The sequence below is a fragment of the Macaca fascicularis genome, chromosome 16, assembly GCF_037993035.2.
Source record: "Macaca fascicularis isolate 582-1 chromosome 16, T2T-MFA8v1.1".
Lineage (NCBI taxonomy): Eukaryota > Metazoa > Chordata > Mammalia > Primates > Cercopithecidae > Macaca > Macaca fascicularis.
This window is the reverse complement of record NC_088390.1, coordinates 38,695,497-38,720,611: the sequence shown is the minus strand read 5'-3', so window position 1 is coordinate 38,720,611 and position 25,115 is coordinate 38,695,497. Positions and strand designations below refer to the sequence as shown.

The 25,115-nt window shown below is 49.0% G+C and overlaps 2 protein-coding genes and 1 long non-coding RNA gene across 13 annotated transcripts in view; 2 read left to right on the top strand and 1 right to left on the bottom strand.

The window, feature by feature from the left end:
• Positions 1 to 2,296, top strand: LOC135967839 (uncharacterized). The gene is made up of 2 exons (XR_010582119.2): positions 1 to 1,377; positions 2,111 to 2,296. It is a non-coding gene; the product is annotated as an uncharacterized lncRNA (long non-coding RNA).
• A 4,055-nt stretch (positions 2,297 to 6,351) lies between these two features.
• The window catches only part of RHBDL3 (rhomboid like 3), a 60,240-nt gene continuing 41,476 nt past the window's right edge, over positions 6,352 to 25,115 (bottom strand). For 6 of the 11 annotated variants that reach the window (XR_012425523.1, XM_005583395.4, XM_005583396.4 and 3 more), the window contains 2 exons: positions 14,802 to 14,862; positions 6,352 to 10,057 (listed from right to left, as the gene is read on the bottom strand). Coding sequence is in view for 9 of the 11 variants with exons in the window: in XM_045375161.3 (XP_045231096.1) it covers positions 9,724 to 10,057; positions 14,802 to 14,862 (395 nt within the window). In the remaining 2 variants the exon portion in view is untranslated. Of the gene's footprint in view, positions 10,058 to 12,032; positions 12,151 to 14,801; positions 14,863 to 24,949; positions 25,080 to 25,115 lie in introns of those variants that run through there. The other 5 variants (XR_012425524.1, XM_065532343.2, XM_074018988.1 and 2 more) reach the window with 3 other exon arrangements.
• LOC135967838 (small ribosomal subunit protein eS17) lies at positions 18,119 to 18,588 on the top strand. The gene has a single exon (XM_065532345.2). The coding sequence runs from the start codon at positions 18,143 to 18,145 to the stop codon at positions 18,548 to 18,550; it is 408 nt and encodes a 135-aa protein (XP_065388417.1). The 5' UTR covers positions 18,119 to 18,142; the 3' UTR covers positions 18,551 to 18,588.

Here is a 25,115-nt window from a genome sequence, read left to right as displayed (position 1 = left end):
TTTTAAAACAGTGTTGAGAAAAGAAACAAAATACATACAGTTTACAAGCAAACTGTAACATAAGGAATGCAAACAGGTTCTTCATATTAGAGTGACTCATTGATTTTAGTTTTTTGTACATTTGTTACCAGCCTCAGATTGTTTTACTCTGAATCAATTGAAAGTGCCCTCAGCTAGCCATTTACAATTCCCATGGAAGCCTATGTAGCTACACACCTACAATTGCAATTTGCTCGGCATAGCTCTTTAATAAATTCATTTGATAATGATTTTTGCTTAGAAGAACAGAAGAAGTCTTGTGTTCTCACTTCCCTGAGGATGCTCAGAGAAGCACAAACCCATAAAACTGAGGAATCCTTTCTTAAATGGATCTAAATTCACATTAAGTGCTGAGTTTTAACTTTCAAAATGACTGACAATGGCCTTCTGGTTTTTCCTCTACGTAAGCCTCGGGACATGACTCACCAAGCATTTCTTTTCCTTTAATGAGAAATACAATTCAGGATCTTCATAAATGCTTTCATATGGTTTTAAACTTTAATAACTTGGATTGTAGGTAGTATAGAAAGAAATCGAAGTAGCATTTTTCATAGTATTAAAATGAGAGTGGCTGGGCACGGTGGCTCACGCCTGTAATCCCAGCACTTTGAGAGGCCGAGGTGGGTGGATCACCTGAGGTCAGGAATTTGAGACCAGCCTGACCAATATGGTGAAACCCTGTCTCGACTAAAATTACAAAAACTAGCTGGGAATGGTGGCGTGTGCCGTAGTCCCAGCTACTTGGGAGGCTGAGGCAGGAGAATCGCTTGAACCCAGGAGGCGGAGGTTGCAGTGAGCCAAGATCGCGCCACTACATTCCAACCTGGGCAACAGAGTGAGACTCTGTCTCAAAACAAAGTCAGGGTGATTAAGGAAAACCAGTAATTTTATGACACTATCGTTGAATCTGACTGTCTTTTCCCAATGCAGTTGGTTCCCCATTTAGAAATCATTTTTTTAAGTAAGCCATATTAGCACATCAGTGTTTTAAGTCTGAAAAACCATACTTCATTTTCAAATTCATGTCATTGAAGAGTCTGTTGTAAATGGCGTTTAAAAGCAAATGTGTTACCTGCTTCACATCATTTATGGATATAGGCAAAGTGTAATTATATATTCTCTCTGTGGTTGTATATATTTTTGTAATGTAGGCTCACTACATTACACAGCTCTATATGATAGTCTTATCTTTTTTTTTTTTTTTTTTTAATGAAATGTGGTCTCACTATGTTGCTCAAGACTGGTCTTAAACTCTTGAACTCAAGCAATCCTCCCACCTTGGCCTCCCAAAGTGAGCCACCGCACCCAGCCTCTGGTAGTCTTATTTTAAAAAAATAAGTCTGGGCCAGGCACGGTGGCTCACGCCTGTAATCCCAGCACTTTGGGAGGCCGAGGCGGGCAGATCATGAGGTCAGGAGATCGAGACCATCCTGGTGAACACAGTGAAACCCCGTCTTTACTGAAAATACAAAAAATTAGCCGGGCATGGTGGCGGGCACCTGTAGTCCCAGCTACTCAGGATGCTGAGGCAGGAGAATGGCGTGAACCCAGGAGGTGGAGCTTGCAGTGAGCTGAGATCGTACCACTGCACTCCAGCCTGGGCGACCGAGCAAGACTCCGTCTCAAAAAAAAAGTCTGACAAACTGTATATCACTACTCTAGACAAGGAAAATGGTGTCATGGAACTGAATATCTTGGTCATGAGAAGAAACCACAGAGCTCATGACTAGAAGCATGTACTGTATTCAAATTTTAATAAGCTACTATCTTGGCTTTTAAAGTTTTTTTGTCTTTGTTTTTGTTTTATTTTTTGAGATGGAGTCTCACTCTGTCGCCCAGGCTGGAGTGCAGTGGCTCAATCTCGGCTCCCTGCAACCTCCGCCTCCCAGGATCAAGCGATTCTCCCGCCTCAGCCTCCCCAGTAGCTGGAACTACAGGCACCCGCCACCACGCCCGGCTAATTTTTTGTATTTTTAGTAGAGACGGGGTTTCACCGTGTTAGCCAGGATGGTCTCAATCTCCCAACCTCGTGACACGCCTGCCTCAGCCTCCCAAAGTGGTGGGATTACAGGCGTGAGCCACTGTGCCCAGCCAGCTTTTAAAGTTTTAAAAAGGATTTGTTTAGACATGGAATATAGTTATGTATATTACTTGTGTGCTGTACACACAGAGGAAATGTATGTTTGTCATGTATGAAGACTGGCTTCAGTTTATCTGTAATTTGTAATTATAATAATAAAACTTAGCTTCTTATCAAGATAGTCGTTTTTGTTTAATGAGCTCAATCCTCAAGCCTAACATTTGTATTCCCAACAAGTTTGTGAGGAAATTATACTTGTTATACTAAGGAATTTGTTGAAGAAAATCAAATCACTTGCTGGGATACATACCTTTCTGCTTCTTGCAGGAGGCATCATGCACAGTCTAAGAGCAATTTCCCTCACAATGTTTTATTCATCGTCCAGTAGAGTTATACCCGTAGAACTCAATAAACCAAGTTACTTCCTTTCACTCTCATTCATTATTCACCATGACAGAATGCCTGTCCTCTACCAGAGGATCCCTTAGACCAGGTGCCAGGAAAGCCTGTGGGCTTCTTGGAAATCAGATGCAGTTACTAGGACCATAATTTCCTAACAGTGTGTCTTCTCAGTTAATGGAAACCCTGCTGGCTTCAATGAAGTCTTTCCACTTGGAGGTCTGAGAGGGCAGCCCAGTTCTCTTAATTGCTAAAGTTCCTAAATGTGGCTGGGTGTGGTGGCTCAGGCCTGTAATCCCAGCACTTTGAGAGGCCAAGGCAGGAGGACTGCATGAGCCTAGGAGTTCGAGACCAGCCTGGCAACAGAGTGAAACCCCATCTCTACAAAAAATAAAATTAGCAGGACCTGGTGGTATGTGCCTATAGTCCCAGCTACTCAGGTGGCTGAGGCTAGAAGATTGCTTGATCCCAGGAGCTCAAAGTAAGTGAGCTATGACTGTACCACTGCACTCCAACCTGGGCAACAGAGTAAAACCCTGTCTCAAATATAAAGAAATAGGCCAGGCATGGTGGCTCACGCCTGTAATCCCAGCACTTTGGGAGGCCGAGGCGAGCAGATTACCTGTCGGGAGTTCCAGACCAGCCAGGCCAACATGAAGAAACCCCATCTCTACTAAAAATACAAAATTAGCCAGGTGTGGTGGCGCATGCCTGCAATCCCAGCTACTTAGGAGGCTGAGGCAGGAGAATCGCTTGAACCTGGGAGTTGGAGGTTGCGGTGAGCCAAGATCATGTCATTGCACTCCAGCCTGGGCAACAAGAGCAAAAATACATATATATGGAAGCAGTAATGAATCGACAGCTGGGGTTTTTCTTGTAAACTACTATGAGGGCTGATAAAGTGAAGGTCCTATTACACGAACTCTGAGTGAATGTCCCGAGGTTCATTCCTGTTACCGGATGGCCCTAGGCCTAATGCAATGAGATGGATCTTTAAACAAAGACCCTGAGGCCTGCACATGCTTAGTGCCCTTACAGTCCTGTGCACATACTGAGGGCTGACAGCATGAACTTTGGTACCAGCAATCTTGGGTGTGAAGCCAGCTTGTGCCACATACTACCAGCAAGTAACTAAATTTCTCTAACCTTTTCCCTTGTGTATAAATAGGGGGATATTTATACCTAGTTCACATAAAGTAGCTGTGGAAATGCCTACCTCAGTGCCTAGCACATAGTAGGTACACAGTAAATTGTCTTCATTTTCTTTTTTTTTGAGATGGAGTTTCACTCTTGTTGCCCAGGCTGGAGTGCAATGGCACGAACTCGGCTCACCGCAACCTCGGCCTCCCAGGTTCAAGCGATTCTCCTGCCTCAGCCTCCCAAGTAGCTGGAATTACAGGCATGCTCCACCACGCCCGGCTAATTTTATATTTCTAGTAGAGACAGGATTTCTCCATGTTGGTCAGGCTAGTCTCGAACACCCAACCTCAGGTGATCTGCCTGCCTCAACCTCCCAAAGTGCTGGGATTATAGGCATGAGCGACTGCACCTGTCTTTTTTTTTTTTTTTTTGAGATGGAGTTTCGCTCTTGTTGCCCAGGCTGGAGTGCAATGGTGCAATCTCGACTCACTGCAACCTCTGCCTCCTGGGTTCAAGTGATTCTCCTGCCTCAGCCTCCCGAGTAGCTAGGACTACAGGCATGCACCACCATGCTTGGCTAATTTTGTATTTTTAGTATAGGTGGGGTTTTGCCATGTTGGCCAGGCTGGTCTCAAACTCCTGACCTCAGGTGATTCACCTGCCTCGGCCCTCCAAAGTGCTGGGATTACAGGTGTGAGCCACTGTGCCTGGCCCTTCATTTCTTTTTTTTTTTTTTTTTTTTTTGAGACGGAGTCTCGCTCTGTGCCCCAGGCTGGAGTGCAGTGGCACAATTTCGGCTCACTGAAAGCTCCGCCTCCCAGGTTCACGCCATTCTCCTGCCTCAGCCTCCTGAGTAGCTGGGACTACAGGCGCCCGCCACCGCGCCCGGCTAATTTTTTTGTATTTTTAGTAGAGACGGGGTTTCACTGTGTTAGCCAGGATGGTCTCGATCTCCTGACCTTGTGATCCGCCCGCCTCGGCCTCCCAAAGTGCTGGGATTACAGGCGTGAGCCACCGCGCCCGGCCGGCCCTTCATTTCTTAATTACCTTATTATTGGGAAGTGCCTTATTAATGTATTGAAGAATGAGAATCTAGTATTAATAGAAGGGAAGAACCAGGAAAGTAAAAAAAGGAAAGGTGGCAAAGGCAGAGAATTCAACAGCTTCTGGCTCTCCGAGGAGCTTGCCTTTATTATTATTATTTATTTATTGAGACAGGGTCCACTGTGTCACCCAGACTGGAGTGCTGTGGCAGGATCTCGGCTCACTGCAACCTCTGCCTCCCAGGCTCAAGCAATTCTGCCTCAGCCTCCCGAGTAGCTGGGACTACAGGTGCGCATCACTACCACCCAGCTAATTTTTGTATTTTTAGTAGAGACAGGGTTTCACCATGTTGGCCAGGCTGGTCTGGAACTCCTCACCTCGTGATCTGCCTGCCTCAGCCTCCCAAAGTGTTGGGATTACAGGCATGAGCCACTGCGTCTGGCAGTTTTTTTGTATTATTAGTAGAGATGTGGTTTTGTCATGTTAGTCAGGCTGGTCTCGAACTTTTGGCTTCAAGTGATCTGCCTGCCTCGACCTCCCAAACTGCTGGGATTACAGGCATGAACTACCGTGCCTGGTGGGAGCTTGCCTTTAAATGGCTCAGGTACTTGTGCCTGAAGTTGACCTATAAGAGCATTGATGCTCAGAGAGGGTCCTGATTTCTCCTTCTAGGGAAGTTGGATCTCCACACTCTAAACAGAAGTGGGTTCTTTGGCCTTTAGCCTTAACGGCACTCTAATGTTTGTTCTTGGATAGATTCTGCAGTATTTAGATTTTCTTTTCTTTCTCTTTTTTTTTTCTTTTTTTTTGAGACGGAGTCTAGTTCCGTCACCCAGGCTGGAGTTTAGTGGCATGATCTCAGCTCACTGCAACCTCTGCCTCCAGGGTTCAAGCGATTCTCCTGCCTCAGTCTCCCGAGTAGCTGGGATTACAGGTCCCCGCCACAACATCCAGTTAATTTTTGCATTTTTGGTAGAGACGGGGTTTCACTGTGTTGGCCAGGCTGGTCTTGAACTCCTGACTTTCTGATCCGCCCACCTCAGCCTCCCAAAGTGCTGGGATTACAGGCATGAGCCACTGCGCCCAGCTGGTTTTTTTTGTTTTTTGTTTTTTTTTGAGACGGAGTCTCACTCTGTCACCAGGCTGGAGTGCAGTGGTGCGATCTTGGCTCACTGCAACCTCCGCCTCCCTGGTTCAAGCGATTCTCCTGCCTCAGCCTCCTGAGTAGCTGGGATTACAGGCACGCGCCACCATGCCCAGCTAATTTTTTGTATTTTTTGTAGAGATGGGGTTTCATCATGTTGGCCAGGCTGGTCTTGAACTCCTGACCTCAGGTGATCCACATGCGTCAGCCTCCCAAAGTGCTGGGATTACAGGCGTGAGCCACCATGTCCGTCCTACATACACATTTTTATGGGAAGAGAAATCACAGCTTTCATCAACCACTCAAAAGAGTTCAGTGATTTGAGAAAAGTAAGAAGCACAGAGCTACAGACTGGTGCTAAGCACTGATGCCCCGATCTGTATGTTATAGAAATCCTAGATCCACCACCACTGCTGTTCACCCTCTCCCACCCATCCTGACCTAGACCCAGATGAAACAGGCCCTAATGCCAGCCCTTCAGGTCACTTCCTGAATAACCAATGGCTTGGAAAAAAAAAAAATCTTTAATGGAATCTGTGCTCAAATAATATGTTACAACAAAAATATACAGAATGTACACAATACAAAAATACTTAGAAACAAACATTGCAGTTTGTGTTTTGTTTTTTCCACTTACTCAAGTCCTCGGAGGGGCAGTTCACTGTTGGGCACTGTTTTTAAGGCAGAGGAGAACCGTGCTTTCCAGCCAGCACGGGAAGCAATATGAATGATACCAGGAAGGGCTTTCATGGCACCCAGGGAATCTGCATTACGTATTTGCAAATTAAATTGGACGCTGGGGGAAGATCCCGGCTTGGTGAGCAATGGCTCTTCTAATCCTCTGGGCAAGAATGGTGCTCATGGAAATCAAGAGTCCTATTAGCTGGCAAAACAGCCTCATTAGGGAGCTTTTCCTAATTAAAAAACGAATGATGAATGGTGTCATTAAAGTGAAATTTCTCATTTGAAGGTCTGCTTTCCCTTCCCCAGTTTCTGTGATTCCTCTCCCGTTTAATGAAGGCCAGTGAGTCTATGGCTGCTGTTTGGGGATTCCCCAGATTTCAGTTTCCGTATCCTGTGGATAAAAGGCCAATCTACCTCCACTGGCCTGAAGATTTATACACCCTCTCTGGGCCAGCAGCCACCTCGGACAAGGAAGGAGGCAGGGAGCACACGGCCAGCCTTGGCCGTGGCGAAGTGCTGCCGAGAGGGTGGTGGGACCTGCTGAGGAGAAAGTCAGATGCCACAAAGGGAATCCTTCTGACCAGACAGCTGCCTCCTGACCTGGGGAGAGGCCTGGGTCAGGTGAAGTGACCCTGTGACCCCACCCTGTGGCCCTGCTTGGAAGTCATGGTTGGGAGAGGTGGTGGAGGTGGGTGTGCTGACAGGGAACGGCTGGGGCTAGTGGTCTAAGGTGTAGACGAGGGTCCTTGGCAGCAGAGGACACACTTAACATAGTGGGAGACACGATTCTGCCTCCACTGTCCTTCTCAGTAACAAGCTTCCCTTGGAGTCCCCGAGGGAGCTGAGTGCTTCTATGAGGGATTTCTAGAGTCTTCTAGTTCAATGCCTTCTCACCCCTGAGAGAGGAAGCCTCCTCTCCAGGTCATACCAGACAGAGGTGGCACTCTGCTCATTCCACCCACACCACAGAAGCCCCGGGGCCAGGACAAGGATCTGGATGGGATTCTCCATCCCTCCAGGAAAGGACCTCATCGCTCAGCTTAGTGTGGCTGCAGCCCAGGCAGAGGCAGCAATGTCCTGGCTCCTTCTGCATCCTCCCCCTGTCTTCCCTGAGCCCAGCTCCACAGCCTCAGAGCCTCCTCCTCTGATGCGCTGACTCTTCCATCTACATCTTTCTATCACTAGGGCAGAGAACGGCGGGCAGGGCACACACGAGACGCCCCAGGCTGACACAACACCGCCAAAGACGTGGGCCCACAGTGGCACAGGCTGCAGCCCTCAGCACAGCACTGATGCGGGGGAGCAGGACCTACGTAGCTACATATAAGGCCAGGGCAATCTATTTAGCATTGGGCCAAGATGGGGTAGGGCTGGACCTCGCCTGCCAGTGAGTGAGTGAGCCCATTTACATGTAGTTACCGGGATGGGAAGCCACTGTGGCCCAAGACTCCAAATGCCTGGCTTGACTGACCCTGGAGCCCGCTACACTCAAGGGCCAGGATGGGCATGAGGCTGGAGAAAGACCATTCCCACACTCCTGCCTGTGTTTCTGAACACGCCCAGCCCCCTGCCTCCTCCCAGGCCTGGCATTCTTTGTTCTTTTGGGCTGTCAGTGGTTGCGAATTCCAAGAGCACGATAAAGGCAGTGTCATCTTTTGTCAAAGGTCAACCTCATACCCTCCATTTGGGGCCTGCACCAGCTCCTATTAGGAGGGTCATTCCCTCCATCTTGTTTTCTCACCTGTGAAACGGGGTGGGGTGGATTTGATAACCACCATATTCTCTCCCGCATCCAAGCCTCCGAGGTTACCAGCTGCCCTCCCTCTGAGGCTCATCCATGCACCCAAAAATTCTCCTGAGGTCAAGTTTTCCAACTAAATTGGAATTCCTCTTCCTGTAGCCTCCTGTCCCCCTATTTCAAATGGACACATGGTCTCAACATTCCCACCCCAGCCTCTCTTGCATCCCCAAAACTCTTTCTCTCCTAAGGGAGACAGGATGGAACATTTTTGGATATGAGGGCCATCTCAGAGGAAAACAAGAGCTGAACCTGGCAAACCTCAGCATCCAGGGATCCCTGGAGGGCCTGAGCTCTCCCTCCAGCAGGGCCATTCTGCCACCAGTCAGTGATGCTCAGGAGCAGGTGTGGAAGGGACAGGAGATGGGAAGGAAGGTGGTAGGCTTTGTCAAAGCAAGGACACTCAGCAATCACAGCACACCATGGTCTCCCACCTCTCACGGACACTCACATGGGCCCCCTGCATCCGCCGTGCCTTCTCTGCAGGCGCTGACTTGCCTCAATTACCTTTCCCATCACACACACACACACACACACACCACACACATACGCACACATACACACACGCAAGAATGTATCAAAACACTGTCTCCATAACCAGAGAGGCACAAAGTAGTGTCAGGGCAGCAAAAGGAAAGAAAACGACCCTAAAAAACGGCTGGACATGGAGGCTGGGGCACTGGTGTGAGATGCCAACATCCTGGAAGAAAGGGAGGGAGAAGTCTGAAGTTGGTCCTGGGTCTGTCTTCTCCAGGGTGGAACTTGGAATGAAGTTTATTCCCCCTACTTGGGTCCCTCTCACTGGGTACCCCCAGCGCAAAAGGGGGCCTAGAGCCTACAGCGTCCCTGGCTCTACCCAACCCAGGCACAACAGATCATGCCCCAGTGCCCACCAACCAGCCCAAGAAGGCACCCTGGTTTCAGCCAGGTCACAGCTGACATGTCCAGTAGGCCCTCTTTTTACTGGAGCTCCAGACCCAGCAGGTGTCGAGGAGACACCACATGGCCTGCAATTATCTCTGAGCTAGAGAGGGGCCATGCCTAGCTGCAACAACCCTCAGGCCTTCCCATGTCTCTTAGGGTCTCTGAGGGTAGAGGATGAGGAAGAAGCTGCTGCTCAATCCACAGCAGCGAGGGGGCACCCCTGGCCCCATGGAACAAGCCCAGCCCAGGTGAGGGAGGGCCACTCACACAGCCCACCCCAGACCTTCACCCTGGCCCGATGTCATCAGAGCAGCCTAGAAAAATGACAGCAGCCACATTAACTCCTCCGCCAGGTGCCTTTCAGAAAAGGGTCTCCACTGTCTGTCCAAATCTAAACACAAACATTACAGCAGCCCGGAGTCTTCTGTCCTCGCCTGCCTGGCCTAGCTGAGCTGGTGATGAGAAAAAACCTCACAGGCGCTCCCTGTGGGTGCTGCTTTTCCCTCCCCTCCCCCACCTCGGGCCTTCAGCCCTCAGGGAGGAGGCGGCAGCTTCAAGTCCAGCAGGGTGTAGGCAAAGATGTTCCAGAAGACGGCAAACAGCACGAAGACGGTGTACATGGCCACAAAAATCCACCACAGCGACTGGTCCTGGAGCCTCTGCTCGTAGTTCCTCAGGACAACCACGCCCAGGGTGATGCCCACGGCCACGCCACCCAAGTGCGCCACGAAGCTTGGGTGAGGGCACGGGGGATAGGCCGACGGGTGGAAGCGGAGCCACACAGCCCGCCCAAACTCCATGCTCACTGCAAGGGGAGGAAGCAGAGAGACGCCACAGGAGGGCCCTGAGCAGGGGCTGAGGGCCTTCACTTCATCACCCACCCATGCATTCATTCCCTATTAGGCCAAGCACCATTCTCTGCACTGGGGACACAGTAGTGAAGGAGGCAGGCAAATCTCTGTTCTCCCAGAGCTTATAGGGTCTAGCGATAAACCAGTAAGCAATTACATACATAAGATAATTTCAAGAAGAGAGACACCTATGGGGGGAAACAGGTGATGTAAAAGCAATGCCTGGTTTTAGGAGGGAAATTCTTTAGCTTGGGGAGTCATGCAAGACCTCTCTAAAGAGGTGACATTTGGCCGGGCGCGGTGGCTCACACCTGTAATCCCAGCACTTTGGGAGACCGAGGCAGGTGGATCACCTGAGGTCAGGAGTTCAAGACCAGCCTGGCCAACATGGTGAAACTCCGTCTCTACTAAAAATACAAAAATTAGCTGGGCGTGGTGGTGGGCTCCCGTAACCCCAGCTACTCGGGAGGCTGAGGCAGAACTGCTTGAACCCAGGAGGTGGAGGTTGCAGTGAGCTGAGATTGCACCACTACACTCCAGCCTGGGCGACAGAGCAAGACTCTTGTCTCAAAAAACAAACGAGAAAAGAAAACCCAGACCCCAACAAATTGATGAATTGATCCCTTAACAGATTCTTTTTGTTGTTCTTGTTGACACAGGTCTCACTCTAGGCTGGAGTACAGTGGCACCATCACAGCTAACTGCAGCCTCAACCTCCTGGGCGCAGGTGATCCTCCCATCTCAGCCTCCCAAGTAGCTGGGACTACAGGCACCCACCACCACATCTGGGTAATTTAAAAAACCCTTTTTTTTGGCCGGGCGCAGTGGCTCACGCCTGTAATCCCAGCACTTTGGGAGGCCGAGTCGGGCGGATCACGAGGTCAGGAGATCGAGACCATCCTGGCTAACACGGTGAAACCCCGTCTCTACTAAAAATACAAAAAACTAGCCGGGCGTGTGGTGGGCACCTGTAATCCCAGCTGCTCGGGAGGCTGAGGTGGGAGAATGGCATGAATTCAGGAGGCGGAGCTTGCAGTGAGCTGAGATCGCGCCACTGCACTCCAGCCTGGGCGACAGAGCGAGACTCCGTCTCAAAAAACAAAAACAAAAACAAAAAAAACCTTTTCTTTGTAGAGATGATGTCTTACTATGTTGCCCAGGCCTGAACTCCTGGGCTCAAGTGAGTCTCCTGCCTCAGCCTCCCACAGTGCCAGGATTACAGGATGAGCCACCACACCCAGACCCTTAACAGATTCTAAGATGCCTTCATCCTGATCTCCAATCCACACTTCTCGTATGAACTTTCTGGGTCAGCCAGTCAAGTGGGGATGAGCCTCTTGAAAGGACAGGTGCTAGGAAACTGCCATCCCATTATCCACTACCAAAGAACATTGAGGGTAGGTATTCTTATTCCCATTTTACAGATGAGAAAACCAAGGCAAATTTGACATTGAAATAAAGCCCTTTGAGGGGAATTTTGTACCTGTTTAGCTACCAGTTAATCAGCCAGGGCACTTCTCTCCACCCTAACCACTGCAGGAGTACCAGAATCTCCAGGGACCTTCATTTCCCTTGGGGTTGCCCAGCCTTCTGGGCTGAGCCCTGCAACTCCAAGCATGGCCGATAGATGGCAGAAAAGGCGCATCCAGGGATGGACCCTCGGCCCTCCCCTCCCCCACTCCTGTCCTGGGACAGCCTTCCAGCCTTGGCTCCCCAGGTCCAGGGTTTGATAAAGGAGGTTTGAAAGATGATGGTCTCCAACTCCGAAATAGCATTTTAGTTTTTATAATGCTTACAGTTGGATTTTTTTTTAAAAAAAAACAAGACTCATGCTTCTCTTTCCTTCCTCAAAAACAAACTCAGAGCCCAAGCTGACTCAGAAGCTATCCCACACCCACTGCCACCCCACTGCACCCTATGCCCTGACTCAAGGAGTCCTCAGGTTTTAAGGCTGGAAGGTCCTTCCTGGGATGAGAGATCCTCCAGCCCCATCCAGGAAACTGAGATCCAGAGAGACCAACAGAGGCTCAGGGGCAGACCCGATTTCCTGAAAGCCATGGGGTAAGAAGCAAGGAAGGTGGACATGAATTGAAGTGGAGCCCTCCCAGGCCTGACCCTCCGTCCCAGGTTTGCTTGGACTCAGTCTCCCTCTTACCTACACAGCAAGTGGCTGACCCAGAGAAAGCCCAGGTGCTTACTGTTTAGCTTGGCTAACATGTGAGGCATTTGAAATGGCACAGGCTGGCCTTGAATTCTGGCTCTATCATTTCTTAGCTGGGTGATCTTGGCCAAGGAACCTAACTCTCTGATCCTGGAGTTTCTACCTATAAATTAAGCTAATAATAATGCCCTTTTTAGGCGGGTTTGGGGGACTGGATGAGAAAATGCGTTCACTCCCTCTTCTAACCTCATTGCTTTGCTTTTTTTTTTTTTTTTTTTTTTTTTTTGAGACAAAGTCTCGGTCTGTCGCCAAGGTTGGAGTACAGTGGTACTATCTCGGTTCACTGCAACCTCCGCCTCCCAGGTTCAAGGGATTCTCCTGCCTTAGCCTCCTGAGCAGCTGGGATTACAGGTGCACGCCACCACACCCGGCTAATTTTTGTATTTTTAGTAGAGACAGGGTTTCATCATGTTGGTCAGGCTGGTCTCGAACTCCTGACCTCAGGTGATCTACTCGCTTCGGCCTCCCAAAGTGCTGGGATTACAAGTGTGAGCCACTGTGCCCGGCCTTTTCTTTTCTTTTCTTTTCTTTTTTAAGGCAGGGTCTCACTCTGTCACACAGGCTGAAGTGCAGTGGCATGATCATAGCTCACTGCTACCTCAAGCTCCTGGGCTAGGACTATAGGCACAAGCCACCATGCCTGGCTAATTTTTAATTTTTTTTTTTTTTTTGTAGAGACAGGGTCTTGCTCTGTTGCCCAGGCTGGTCTTAAACTCCTAGGCTCAAGAGATTTTCCTGCCTCAGTCTAAGTAGCTAGGACTACAGGTGCAAGCCACCATGCCAGGCTAATTTTTTTGTATTGTTTTTGTAGAGACAGGGTCTTGCTATATTGCCAAGGCTGGTCTTGAACTCCTGGGCTCAAGCGATCCTCCCACCTTGACCTCCCAAAGTGCTGGGATTTCAAGTGTCAGCCACACTGCCCAGCCCCTTCTTCCATTGCTTCTGTTCAGACTCATTTCTTTCGATCTCAGAAAGAGTCCTTTGGCTTCTGGTCTTATCCCCCTTGTCCCCACAATCTGTTCTCCACACTGCAGCCTGACTGGTTTTCTAAAACTCTGATTATCCATCAATAACTCTCTTGTTGAAAGCCCTCCAGTGGGATCCCAGGGAATGCAAGGTGAAGTACATTTTATTTTCTTAGCATTTAAAGCCCTTAATGGTCTGACTCCTACTATTTCACTAACTTTATCGCTGATCAAAATCACACACAGTCCCAAAACTAATTCTTTGGTTTTGCTAACCAACTCACTGGCCATGATCCTTCGCCCATCTATGTGTTAGTTCAGGCTGCAGCTTTGCCTGAAATGTCCTCTTGCACCGTGTTTACTTGGTGGACACCTGCTTGCCGCTAACACTCAGGATGACTTCTGCAGGTAGAACTGAGCTCTCCCAACTAGGGCCCTGAAGATATCTTGCTCCTAGGGGGTTCTTGGACTAGTCACAGTTTGTGAACCTGCTAAAACTGCAGCTTTTGATATACGTGTGTATGCACATGAGTGCACATATATGTATTTTTCTGGTGACAGGGCCTAGGGCTTTCAACAAGGGATCTCAAAGGATCAGTTTCATGACCAAAATGTTAGGAAGTTATTTGTCTTGATCTGGGTGCTGGTCCTTAAGCACTTTTCTGTTTGCATATTATATGTCAATAAAAAGATGAAAAAATAGGCTGGGGCCAGGTGTGGTGGCTCACGCCTATAATCCCAGCACTTTGGGAGGCCAAGGCAGGCAGATCACCTGAGGTCAGGAGTTTGAGACCAGCCTGGCCAACATGGTGAAACCCCTTTTTTACAAAAAATACAAAAAAGTAGCTGGGCATAGTGGCACATGCCTGCAATCCCAGCTACTTGGGGGGCTGAGACAAGAGAATCGCTTGAACCTGGGAGGTGGAGGTTGCAGTGAGCTGAGATCATGTCACTGCACTCTAGCCTGGGTGACAGAGGGAGGCTCTGTCTCCAAAAAAAAAAAAAAGGCCGGGCATGGTGACTCACACTTGTAATCCCAGCAACCTGAAAGGCCAAGGCGGGAGGATTGCTTGAGCCCAAGAGTTCAACACCAGCCTGGGCAACATGGCAAGACCCCCATCTCTGCAAAAATTTTCACACATGTGTAGTCCCAGCTATTTGGGAGGCTGAAGAGGGAGGATCATTGGAGCCCAGGCAGGAGTCTAATGCTGCAGTGAGATATGACTGTGCCGCTGCACTACTGCCTGGATGACAGACGGAGACATCCTGTCTCAAAGAAAAGACGGAAATATAATTTTTAAAAATAGGTAAATAAATAAAAGATGAATGGTTACGAAGCAGCACAGCAGGACAGACAGCTCTCACAATAGCCCTACTCTTTCACACATCATTGACATGTCCCACTTTTTTTTTTCTTGACCACAAGCCCGTGAAGGGCAGGGACTGTGCCATCTTTGAACCCCAGGGCCTGGAGCCAGGCTTTCGTCCCCCAGCTGTCCCATCAGTACTTACTACAGATAAGGGCCACAGCCATCCGCAGCAGCTTGAACTGGCACTTCATTCCTGACCAGTTCTAGGGAAAAAGGAGAGAGTTCAGTCAGTTCCAGATTAGACCACTCTTCTGCCAGTGTGTCTTGCTTAAGAAAACCTGACATTAAAATAAGGATCTCCATGAAGTACTGAAAGAGAGAGAGGGCTGTGGCTTAGTAGCAGAACACACCACATGGCTTTGAGATTTAGGCAACAGCAAGTTTACTCCTGTCATAAAAGCTCTTGAGCTGGACTAACAGAGGAAGGGACTCCAGATCTAGGAAGAGGAGAGGCCCTGTCTCCTCAACATGGACAGAGAACATCTCAGAGCTGCATTCATTGCTGGGCTCCATGGTTGCAAAAGATGCAGGACAGCCAACCAAGCAAAGTCAAAGCAGAAACACCAGGATGATAAAAGAGCTCAACATCCTGCAGATGAGGAATGAATGGGGAAGCCAGGATCTTTTAGCTCAAACAAGAGGAGACTCAGGGGTCAAATTCATTGTTGTCAAATATCGAATGAGTCAACACAAGGAAAGGGCACATTCGATTCAGTGTAACCTGCAAGCAGAAGATGCAATGGATGAAAACTTCAGAGAGAGACTTTTTAGCTCAGAGTAAGTTTCCATTTCTAGTAAGCAGAGCTCTCCAGAGATAGAATGGTCCATCTTGCAGGGGTCATGAGTTTCCCACCATCGGGGATTTCACGTCACTCGGAAAGGATGCTCCAGAGGCGAATCAGGTGCTGGAGAGGGGGTGGCCTAGGTGGCCTTCAAACAACTCCCTCTCTCCCCTGAGAATCTCGGAAAACTCGGAACCTCCAAAGCAGATAAACAGTACAATTATTCACTTTACAAAAGGACTTTTCACTTTACAAAAGACTTTACCACAGGGTTCCTTTGAGAGGCACTCCTGCAGTGCATTCAAAGCACTATTCCATTTATACAGAGGTGCACGTGCACAGAAATAAGCCCGGAATCTTCCTGGAACACATAAGCCCCAGGGAAGGAGGGCACAACCAGGGGACTTTGGCTCCCTCCCACCACCCAATCTGCCTTTGCTGCCTGGCCCAGGCCCAGCTCGGGGACATGTCTGGCACTTCTGTGAGGTTGCAGGAACATCCGTGTAACTTTACAGAGGCCCTGAACACTGGCACGGACAACAACATCTATGAAAGCTTCAGTCAAGCAAGCAGGACACACAGCAGATGCCAAAGAGGGGGAAATCCTCACAGCCTTCAGTTCTCGCTCACCTCCTCCCTTCTCCCCATCCTTCCTCACTGACCAGCAACCCCTTCTTCACAGAAAGTGAAGTGTGGGCCACCCGCGGTCCCGCTTTAGGTGGAAAGCCTATCTTCGCTTGCCGACATGTTCTGTGCTAGGAAGCAGATGGCAGGATATCGTTGTCATCTGCTGGTGTCTGCCCACAGAGGAGCCTTGCCAGGAGACAAGGAACAAAACAGGAGTCGGTGCCCTCCCCTGGATCTAGCGACCCAATCTGAGCTGGCTCAGTTAGTGGATGGTGGGCACCGCAGCCTCCCTCCAAGCTGAAACCCTAGGATGGGAGGAAACTTGGGACTCATCTAATGGGACATCTCTTCCCAAAGGCGGACACCCACTGCCAAGCAGCCAACAAGATGGCCCTCCAGCCCACGTGAGGGGGTGCTCCCTGCCTCCTTGGGAGCCCTGGGAAGGGCTCTCACCCCTAACAGTTCTGCCTGCTATTGTTTGCCAGGCTTTCCTTCCCTATAAGGTCCCCTCCATGGGTTTCAATTCTCCCTTAAAAGTGATACCCGGCTGGGCGCGGTGGCTCATGCCTGTAATCCCAGCACTTTGGGAGGCCGAGGCAGGTGGATCACTTGAGCCAGACTCCGTCTCAAAAAAATAATAATAATAATAAGTGATACCCATGTACATAGCAGCATTATTCACCATAGGCAAGACGTGGAAGCCACCCCAGTGTCCATGGATGGATGGATGGATAAATGAAATATACATACATATGTCTATATATTTGGTTTCTTTCCACCTCCTCCCTTCCCCCACTCTTCCTCACTGACCAGCAACCCCTTCTTCACAGAGGGTGAGGTGAGCCACCTGCCTTCCCTTTTTACGTGGAAAGTCTAATCTTCACTTGTTGACATGTTCCAAGCTAAGAAGCAGATGGCAGGATAACGTTGTCACCTGCTGATATATACATACAATGGAATACAATTCAGCCTTAAAAAGGCGGTGGCTCACTCTCAGCACTTTGAGAGGCCGAGACGGGCAGATTACGAGGTCAGGAGATCGAGACCATCCTGGCTAACACGGTGAAACCCCTTCTCTACTAAAAATACAAAAAATTAGCTGGGCGTGGTGGTGGGCGCCTGTAGTCCCAGCTACTTAGGAGTCTGAGACAGGAGAATGGCGTGAACCCAGAAGGCAGAGCTTGCAGTGAGCCAAGATCGCACCACTGCACTCCAGCCTGGGGTGACAGAGCTAGACTCCATCTCAAAAAAAAAAAGGGGTGGGGGGAGGGAATTCTGACCCATGTTACAGCACGAATAAACCTGGAGGACCTTATGCTAAGTGAAATAAGGCAGTCACAGAAAGCTAAATACTGTATGATTCCACTTAAGTATAGAGTAATTAAATTCATGGAGACAGAAAGTAGAATGGTGGTTTCCAGGGGCTGGAGGGAGGAGGGGGTGGGGAGTCATTGTTTAGTGGGTACAGAGTTTCAGTTTTGCAAGATGAAGAGTTCTGGAGACAGATGGCGATGATTGTACAACAATGTGAATGTATGAATGTACTTAATGCCATTGAACTGTACATTTAAAATGTAACTGTATACTTTAAGATGGTACATTTTATGGTATGTACATTTATCACAATTAAAAGCAAAAGTACAGAAGACTTTTTCTTTTTAAGAGACAGGGCTTCACTCTGTCAACCAGGCTGGAATGCAGCAATGCAACCATAGCTCACTGCAGCCTCAAACTCCTGGGCTCAAGTAATCCTCCCGCCCCAGCTTCCCAGGTAGCCAGGATTATGGGCATGTGCCACCATATCTAGCTAAATTTTTTATTTTTTGTAGATATGGAACTTCACTATGTTGCCAGCTTGGTCTCGAACTCCTGGCCTCAAGTGGTCCTCCAGCCTCGGTCTCCCAAAGTGCTGGGATTATAGGCCAGGTGCTCACGCCTGTAATCCCAGCACTTTGGGAGGCCAAGGCAGGAGGACTGCTTGAGCCTGAGAGTTTGAGACCAGCATGGGCAACATGGCGAAACCCTGCCTCTATAAAAAATTAGCTGGGTGCTCTTTTACCAAGGACCCGCCAACATGGGCCGCGTTCGCACCAAAACTGTGAAGAAGGCGGCCCGGGTCATCATAGAGAAGTACTACACGCGCCTGGGCAACGACTTCCACACGAACAAGCGCGTGTGCGAGGAGATCGCCATTATCCCCAGCAAGAAGCTCCGCAACAAGATAGCAGGCTATGTCACGCATCTGATGAAGCGGATTCAGAGAGGCCCTGTAAGAGGTATCTCCATCAAGCTGCAGGAGGAGGAGAGAGAAAGGAGAGACAATTACGTTCCCGAGGTCTCAGCCCTGGATCAGGAGATAATTGAAGTAGATCCTGACACTAAGGAAATGCTGAAGCTTTTGGACTTCGGCAGTCTGTCCAACCTGCAGGTCACTCAGCCTACAGTTGGGATGAATTTCAAAACGCCTCGGGGACCTGTTTGAATTTTTTCTGCAGTGCTATATTATTTTCAATAAATCTGGGACAACAACAACAACAAAAATTAGCTGGGCATGGTGGTGTGCACCTGTAGTGCCTGCTTGAGCCCAGGAGGTGGAGGATGCAGTGAGCTGAAATTGCACCAGCGCACTCCAGCCTGGGCAACAGAGTGAGACCCTTTCTCAAAAACAACAGGTCAGGTGTGGTGGCTCAGGCCTGTAATCCCAGCACTTTGGCAAGCTGAGGAAGGCAAATCACTTGAGGTCAGGAGCTCAAGACCAGCCCGGCAAACATAGTGAAACCCCATCTCTACTAAACATACAAAAAAATTACCTGGGTGTGGTGGTACATGCCTGTAACCCCAGCTACTCTGGAGGCACAAGAATTGCTTGAACCTGGGAGGTGGAGGCTGCAGTGAGCTGAGACTGCGCCACTGCACTCCAGCCTGGGTGAAGGGTGAGATTCTGTCTCAAAACAACAACAAAACACAAAGCGCTGGGATTACAGGCATGAGCCATTGTGCTCAGCCCCCTCTGAGTAAATATCTTATTATTTTTCTTTTTTTTTTTTTTTCTTTTGAGACAGGGTCTCACTCTATTGCCCAGGCTGGAGTGAAGTGGCATGATCACAGCTCACTGCAGCCTTGACCTTCCAGGCTTAAGTGATCCTCCCACTTCAGCCTCCCAACTAGCTGGGACCATAGGCACACTCTACCACACCCGGCTAATTTTTAAATTGTTTTTTGTAGAGATGGGGTCTCCCTATGTTGCCCAGGCTGGTCCAGAACTCCTGGGCTCAAACAATTCACCTGCCTCAGCCTCCCAAAGTGCTAGGATTGTAGGTGTGAGCCACTGAGCCTGGCCTGAGTGAATATCTTATCTGAAGACAGTGTCTTTTTCACTGTGTCCTGAGTGATAATATCAGGCAAAGTAAATTAGAACATGTGGATGGCTCTCTCCTTTATCTGAGGTCTCCTGCCTCCATGCCCCTCCTGGGCCCTATCTGGGATAGATGTTAAACGCACCATCCTTATTCTTGGCCTGGTTGGTCATTGGTGGGGTGGCTCAGAATTCCTTTTTCTCTATTGTTTTCATTTGTGAATAACAACAGCACCTTACCTCAGTTACCCACCTCATCGGGTGGTTGTGAGAATGAAATAAATTAATATATGTAAAGTACTAAGACCACTGCCTGGCACATAGTAGGCATCATCTAAATGTGTGGCAGTATCTTGACCTGAGACAAAGACGGGGAGTTTGCCCTGCAGAGCGGCTTGAAAAATTCTGAATCTGAATGACTCGTTTTGCCACAGCACCTCCCAGGCACGCTTTATGGGTTTACAACACGTGCCTGGCCCCTGAAAGCCCTGGAGCTTGCCAAACTGATCCAGTCCATCCCTCTGCCGCACACTTTAGGGAAGAAAAAACTGAGGATTCAGGCGGGCTGGTTCAAGGTCACAGCGAGTGAATGGCGAGCTGACTGGGCTCCTGGTCCAGGGCTCTGTCCACCTACACTTCAGAGGTCACATTCCATGTGCCTGTGCCGTCTGTCCCAGCTGCCCACAAACGGAGCGAAGGAACGCCAGTAAATATGATCTGCCTCCCAGCAGCCGAGGGGTTAAACTAGAGAGTCCCTGCTTCCAACCAGCTGCCTTACTTTCCCAATCCAATATTCCCGCCAATAAAATCAGCACTGAAACAACAGAAGAAAAAAAATCTCACACGCAGCCAGCACTGCTGCTGCTATAAATGCCGAAAAGCCCGCAGATCCTTGGGGAATACAAACCTTTTGCAGGCCCTTTAATTTCATTCTCTCCCAGAGCCTCAAAGAGTGAGACAGTAACTCACCCACAGCGAACAAGTTGGTAAGCAGTCCCCTCAGCATCTTGCTCACCCAACCAGTTAAGAGTGCAGAGGCTGAAAGCCAGGCCGGGAGCTTCCATTCCAACACAGCTTTCTACATCTATCCCTGGTAGAAACGGTTTCTTGTGAAATGACTTCAAGAAAACCCAACACAGGGAATGTGAGAGCATGACACAGATAAATTAGGGAGTGATTATTTGTCCTATAAAAGGATTTTTCCTTAATAAAGTAAACCCTTTTTTTTTCGGAGATGGAGCCTTACTCTGTCACCCAGGCTGGAGCGCAGTGGTGCAATTTCGGCTCACTCCAAGCTCTGCCTCCCAGGTTCACGCCATTCTCCTGCCTCAGCCTCCTGAGTAGCTGGGACCACAGGTGCCCACCATCAAGCCCAGCTAATTTTTTGTATTTTCTTTTAGACGGAGTCTCACTCTGTCGCCCAGGCTGGAGTGCAGTGGCGCAATCTTGGCTCACTGCAACCTCCGCCACCCAAGTTCAAGCGATTCTTCTGCCTCAGCCTCTCGAGTAGCTGGGACTACAGGCACTCACCACCATGCCCAGCTAATTTTTGTATTTTTAGTTGAGATGGGGTTTCACCATATCGGCCAGGCTGGTCTCAAACTCCTGACCTTGTGATCTGCCTGCCTCAGCCTCCCAAAGTGCTGGTATTACAGGCGTGAGCCACTGCACCCAAACAATTTTTTTGTATTTTGTAGTAGATATGGGGTTTCACCATATTAGCCAGGATGGTCTCGAACTCCTGACCTCGTGATCTGCCCGCCTCAGCCTCCCAAAGTGCTGGGATTATAAGCATGAGCCACTGCGCTGGGCCAATAAAGTAAAGCTTATAACAAATCTTTAGTGTGTTTTAGGCAACCATCTTCACTTGTGCTTTGACAATATGGTTCAGTTTGTGAAAATTCAGATCTCAAATATTTTGGGAAAACATCAATCATACAGAGCAAAGTGTAAGTAAATATCTTGTAGATTAAAAAATGGAATTCTGGCCAGCAGGAGGCAATTAATAAAGTATTCAATTAGGTGTGTCTGTATCTTTCTAGTGTTTAAAATAAGAAGTCTTGGTGGGACATGGTGGCTCACGCTTGTAATCCCAGCATTGTGGGAGGCAGAGGCAGGTGGATCGCTTGAGTTCAGGAGTTTACGATCAGCCTGGGCAACATGGTGAAACTGTCCCTACAAAAAAATTTAAAAAAAAAAATTAGCTAGGCATGGTGGCACGAACCCGTGGTCCCAGTTACTTGGGGGGCTGAGGCAGGAGGATCGCTTGAACCCAGGAGGTGGTGGTTGCAGTGAGCTGAGATCGTGCCACTGTACTCCAGCCTGGGCGACAGAGCGAAATCCTGTCTCAAAAAAAAAAAAGAAAGAAAGAAAGAAAGAAGTCTTGATTATAGGGCTTTTCACATTCCAGATCTTTTGTTGAAATATTTTGTCCATTTTCTCGTCTCCCAAACAATCGTTTTGTGAAGATGGGATTACGGATGAGACAACTGAGGCTCCAAGAAGTTGAGTAATAGACTCATAGCTATTAAGATGGTGACACTGGTACTCAAATGTGGATGTTCTCTCAAATCTATGCTTTTTCTTTTAGTTCTGATGAGGCACTTTACTGTGTATAACACACACACACACTTCAAACCTTCCTTTTGAAGCTGAAAACAATAGTATATCTATTAGGTAGAACCACATAAAATTGCCACTATTCAAATGCTGACGGCCCATAGAAAGGGCAATTTTTTTTTTTTTTTTTTTTTTGAGACAGGGTCTCCCTCTGTTGCACAGGCTGGAGTGCAATGGTGTGATCTCGGCTCACTGCAACCTCTGCCTCCTGGGTTCAAGTGATTCTACTGCCTCAGCCTCCTGAGTAGCAGGGATTACAGGCGTGCACCACCATGCCCAGCTAATTTTGGTGTTTTTAGTAGAGACGGGGTTTCACCATGTTGGTCAGGCTGGTCTCGAACTCCTGACCTCAAGTGTTCCGCTCACCTCAGGTTCCCAAAGTGCTGGGATTACAGGCTTGTGCCACCGCACCCGGCCAGAAGGGGCAATTTCATACGGGTCGACCCAACGCATCTCTGAACTGCTTGGCACTGAACTAGTTAGAGTAAAGGTAGCCTCTTGACCAAGAGAAATCAACCTTGTTAATGAGACAATGAGTTTTCTTTCATCGTCAATAAACACCACATAACTTTCTTTCTTTCTTTCGAGACAGGGTTTCACTCTGTTGCCCTGGCTGGAATGCAGAGACGCAATCTCAGCTCGTGGCCCTCTGCCTCTCTGGCTCAGGTGATCTCAGCCAGCCTCCAGAGTAGCTGGAACCACAGGTGCATGACACCACACCAGGATGATTTTTTGTAGTTTTGGTAGAGATGGGTAGAGATGTTGCCTAGGTTGGTCTTGAACTCCTGGGCTCAAGCGATCTGCCTGTGTTGACCTCCCAAAGTGCTGGGATTACAGGTGTGAGCCAGCGCGCCCAGCCCATACAACTTCCTAGAGAAGGGCTCCCCATGTGTCATGCTTTGGGGACTGCACAGCTCCCAGTTGGCTAGGGAAAGCCATTTGCTTCTGGAAGGCATTGGGCTCAGATAGGGCTGCCGGTCTCCACAGCCGCAGGCCATGGGCTACTTGCCAGACAGAAGCGTCAACTGGAACAAAACTGCTCTCACACCTCTCTCGACCCCCATGCCCTACTCCATGGTCCATGGGTGGTCTGACTTCACCATGGGAACTTCTGGGCCATCAGGGCTGTTTCCCATGAGGTGGGGAAGAGGGTGGGAACAGGGCATCGTTATGAACTCCAGCCTGTGTCTTCCTCCCTGTGTTCTCTTTCAGTTGAGCTTGTTCATCACCCCTACACACATACAAGTCTTGGGCGGAATGGGAGGGAGGAGGTTAGCATTTCCTTCCCCTACTGAAAGGAATTGGGGCAGGGGGAGGGGGGAGTGGAGGAGGCAGAATTCAGAGGAAAAGCTGTGTCTGGGGAAAGATGTGGCACTGATACAGAATGACCCATTTAAAAGGGCCATGGGAGGCAGCCCATACGCTCGGGTTTTCAACAAACTGAGCTGTGTGCATGTGCAAACACACCTGCACACACACACTGAGAGGCTCACCGTTCCATGTTTCCCAACACCCGCAGCCTCTCTCTGAGCACTCACCTGAAGGTGCCAAAATTCAGGCCAGTAGCAAGTGTAGGCAGGTACTCAGTGTCTCTCTCTCCCCCTCTCTTCCTTTCTTTTCCCCTCCCTCTTGTGCTCTCTCTTCTCTTGCTCAATGTACAATGGGCATTTTGATGAGAACAAAAGGGACAGGGTTGGGAGCAGGGTGGGTGACAGTGAGATTGATAAGGAAGAAAAACATGGGATAATTCAGGAACTCCAAGCCCTGTGCACTGCGATCACTGAGCATTCAAACATCTGCCACGTGGGCGAAGACACTGATGGAGGAGTGGGTGAGAACAGGAGGACCCCAAAGAAAAGCTATGCCTTTTCTGGACATTGTTCCTTCCTTCCTTCATTCACTAAAATGTAGCGGGCACCATCTACCATGCTCCCAGCTGTAAGCCAGTTACTGGGGAAACAGACAACTAAGACCTGGAGGCTCCCAGGCCAGCAGAGGGGTTGGGCAGGGTTAGCCACTGACTCCTCCATCAGCCTTCAGACTTCAGACTGCTTCCAAAAAAAGGATTTTGACATCCTCTAAGACTATCAGATCCCAATTTTTGGCCTTCAAGGCTTTGTCTAGTCTGAGCCCATTCTGGCCTCTTCTGTCAGGAGAAGGAAATTAATTTTACATTTATATAGGTGGTTATTTGAACTTTATCTCATTTACTGTATATCATTCCATTTCTTTTCTTTCTCTTTTTTTAAATTGAGACAGGGTCTCACTCTGTTGCCCAGGCTGGTGTGCAGTGGTGCAATCTCTGCTCACTGTAACCTCCACTTCCTAGGCTCAACCGATTCTCCAGCCACAGCCTCTGGAGTAGCTGGAACTATAGGCATGCACCATCGCGCCTGGCTAATTTTTGTATTTTTTATAGAGATGGAGTTTCACCATGTTGCCTGGGCTGGTCTTAAACTCCTGAGCTCAATGCAATCTGCCCACCTCAGCCTCTCAAACTGCTGGGATTACAGTCCTGAGCCACTGTGCCCAGCTCCCATTCCATTTCACAGATGTAGAAAGTGAGGTGCAAAGTCGTTAAGTAATTTGCCCAGAGTGTAGCAGGGATTTAGACCTAGGCTGACTGGCTCCACAGCCCATATCCTTCACTATCACACTGTACTACCTTCCAGGAAAAGGCAGAGGATGAGAAATGGAGTGCTGCCCTCCTCCCATGACAGGCTGGGATAGGGGAACAACTCTTTTTTTTTTTTTTTTTTTTTGAGATGGAGTCTCGCTCTGTCGCCAGGCTGGAGTGCGTTGGCGCGATCTCGGCTCACTGCAACCTCTGCCTCCCAGGTTCAAACAATTCTCTTGCCTGGGCCTCCCAAGTAACTGGGACTACAGGAGCATGCCACCACGCCAAGCTAATTTTTGTATTTTTTTAGTAGAGACGGGGTTTCACCATGTTGGCCAGGATGGTCTCCATCTCTTGACCTTGTGATCCGCCTGCCTCGTCCGTCCAAAATGCTGGGATTATAGGCGTGAGCCACCGCACCTGGCCAGGAAACAACTCTTGAATGGTTGTCAGGAG

Excerpts from the sequence above, each read along its gene's own strand:
- LOC135967838 (XM_065532345.2), top strand. The coding sequence starts at position 18,143 with ATGGGCCGCGTTCGCACCAAAACTGTGAAGAAGGCGGCCCGGGTCATC.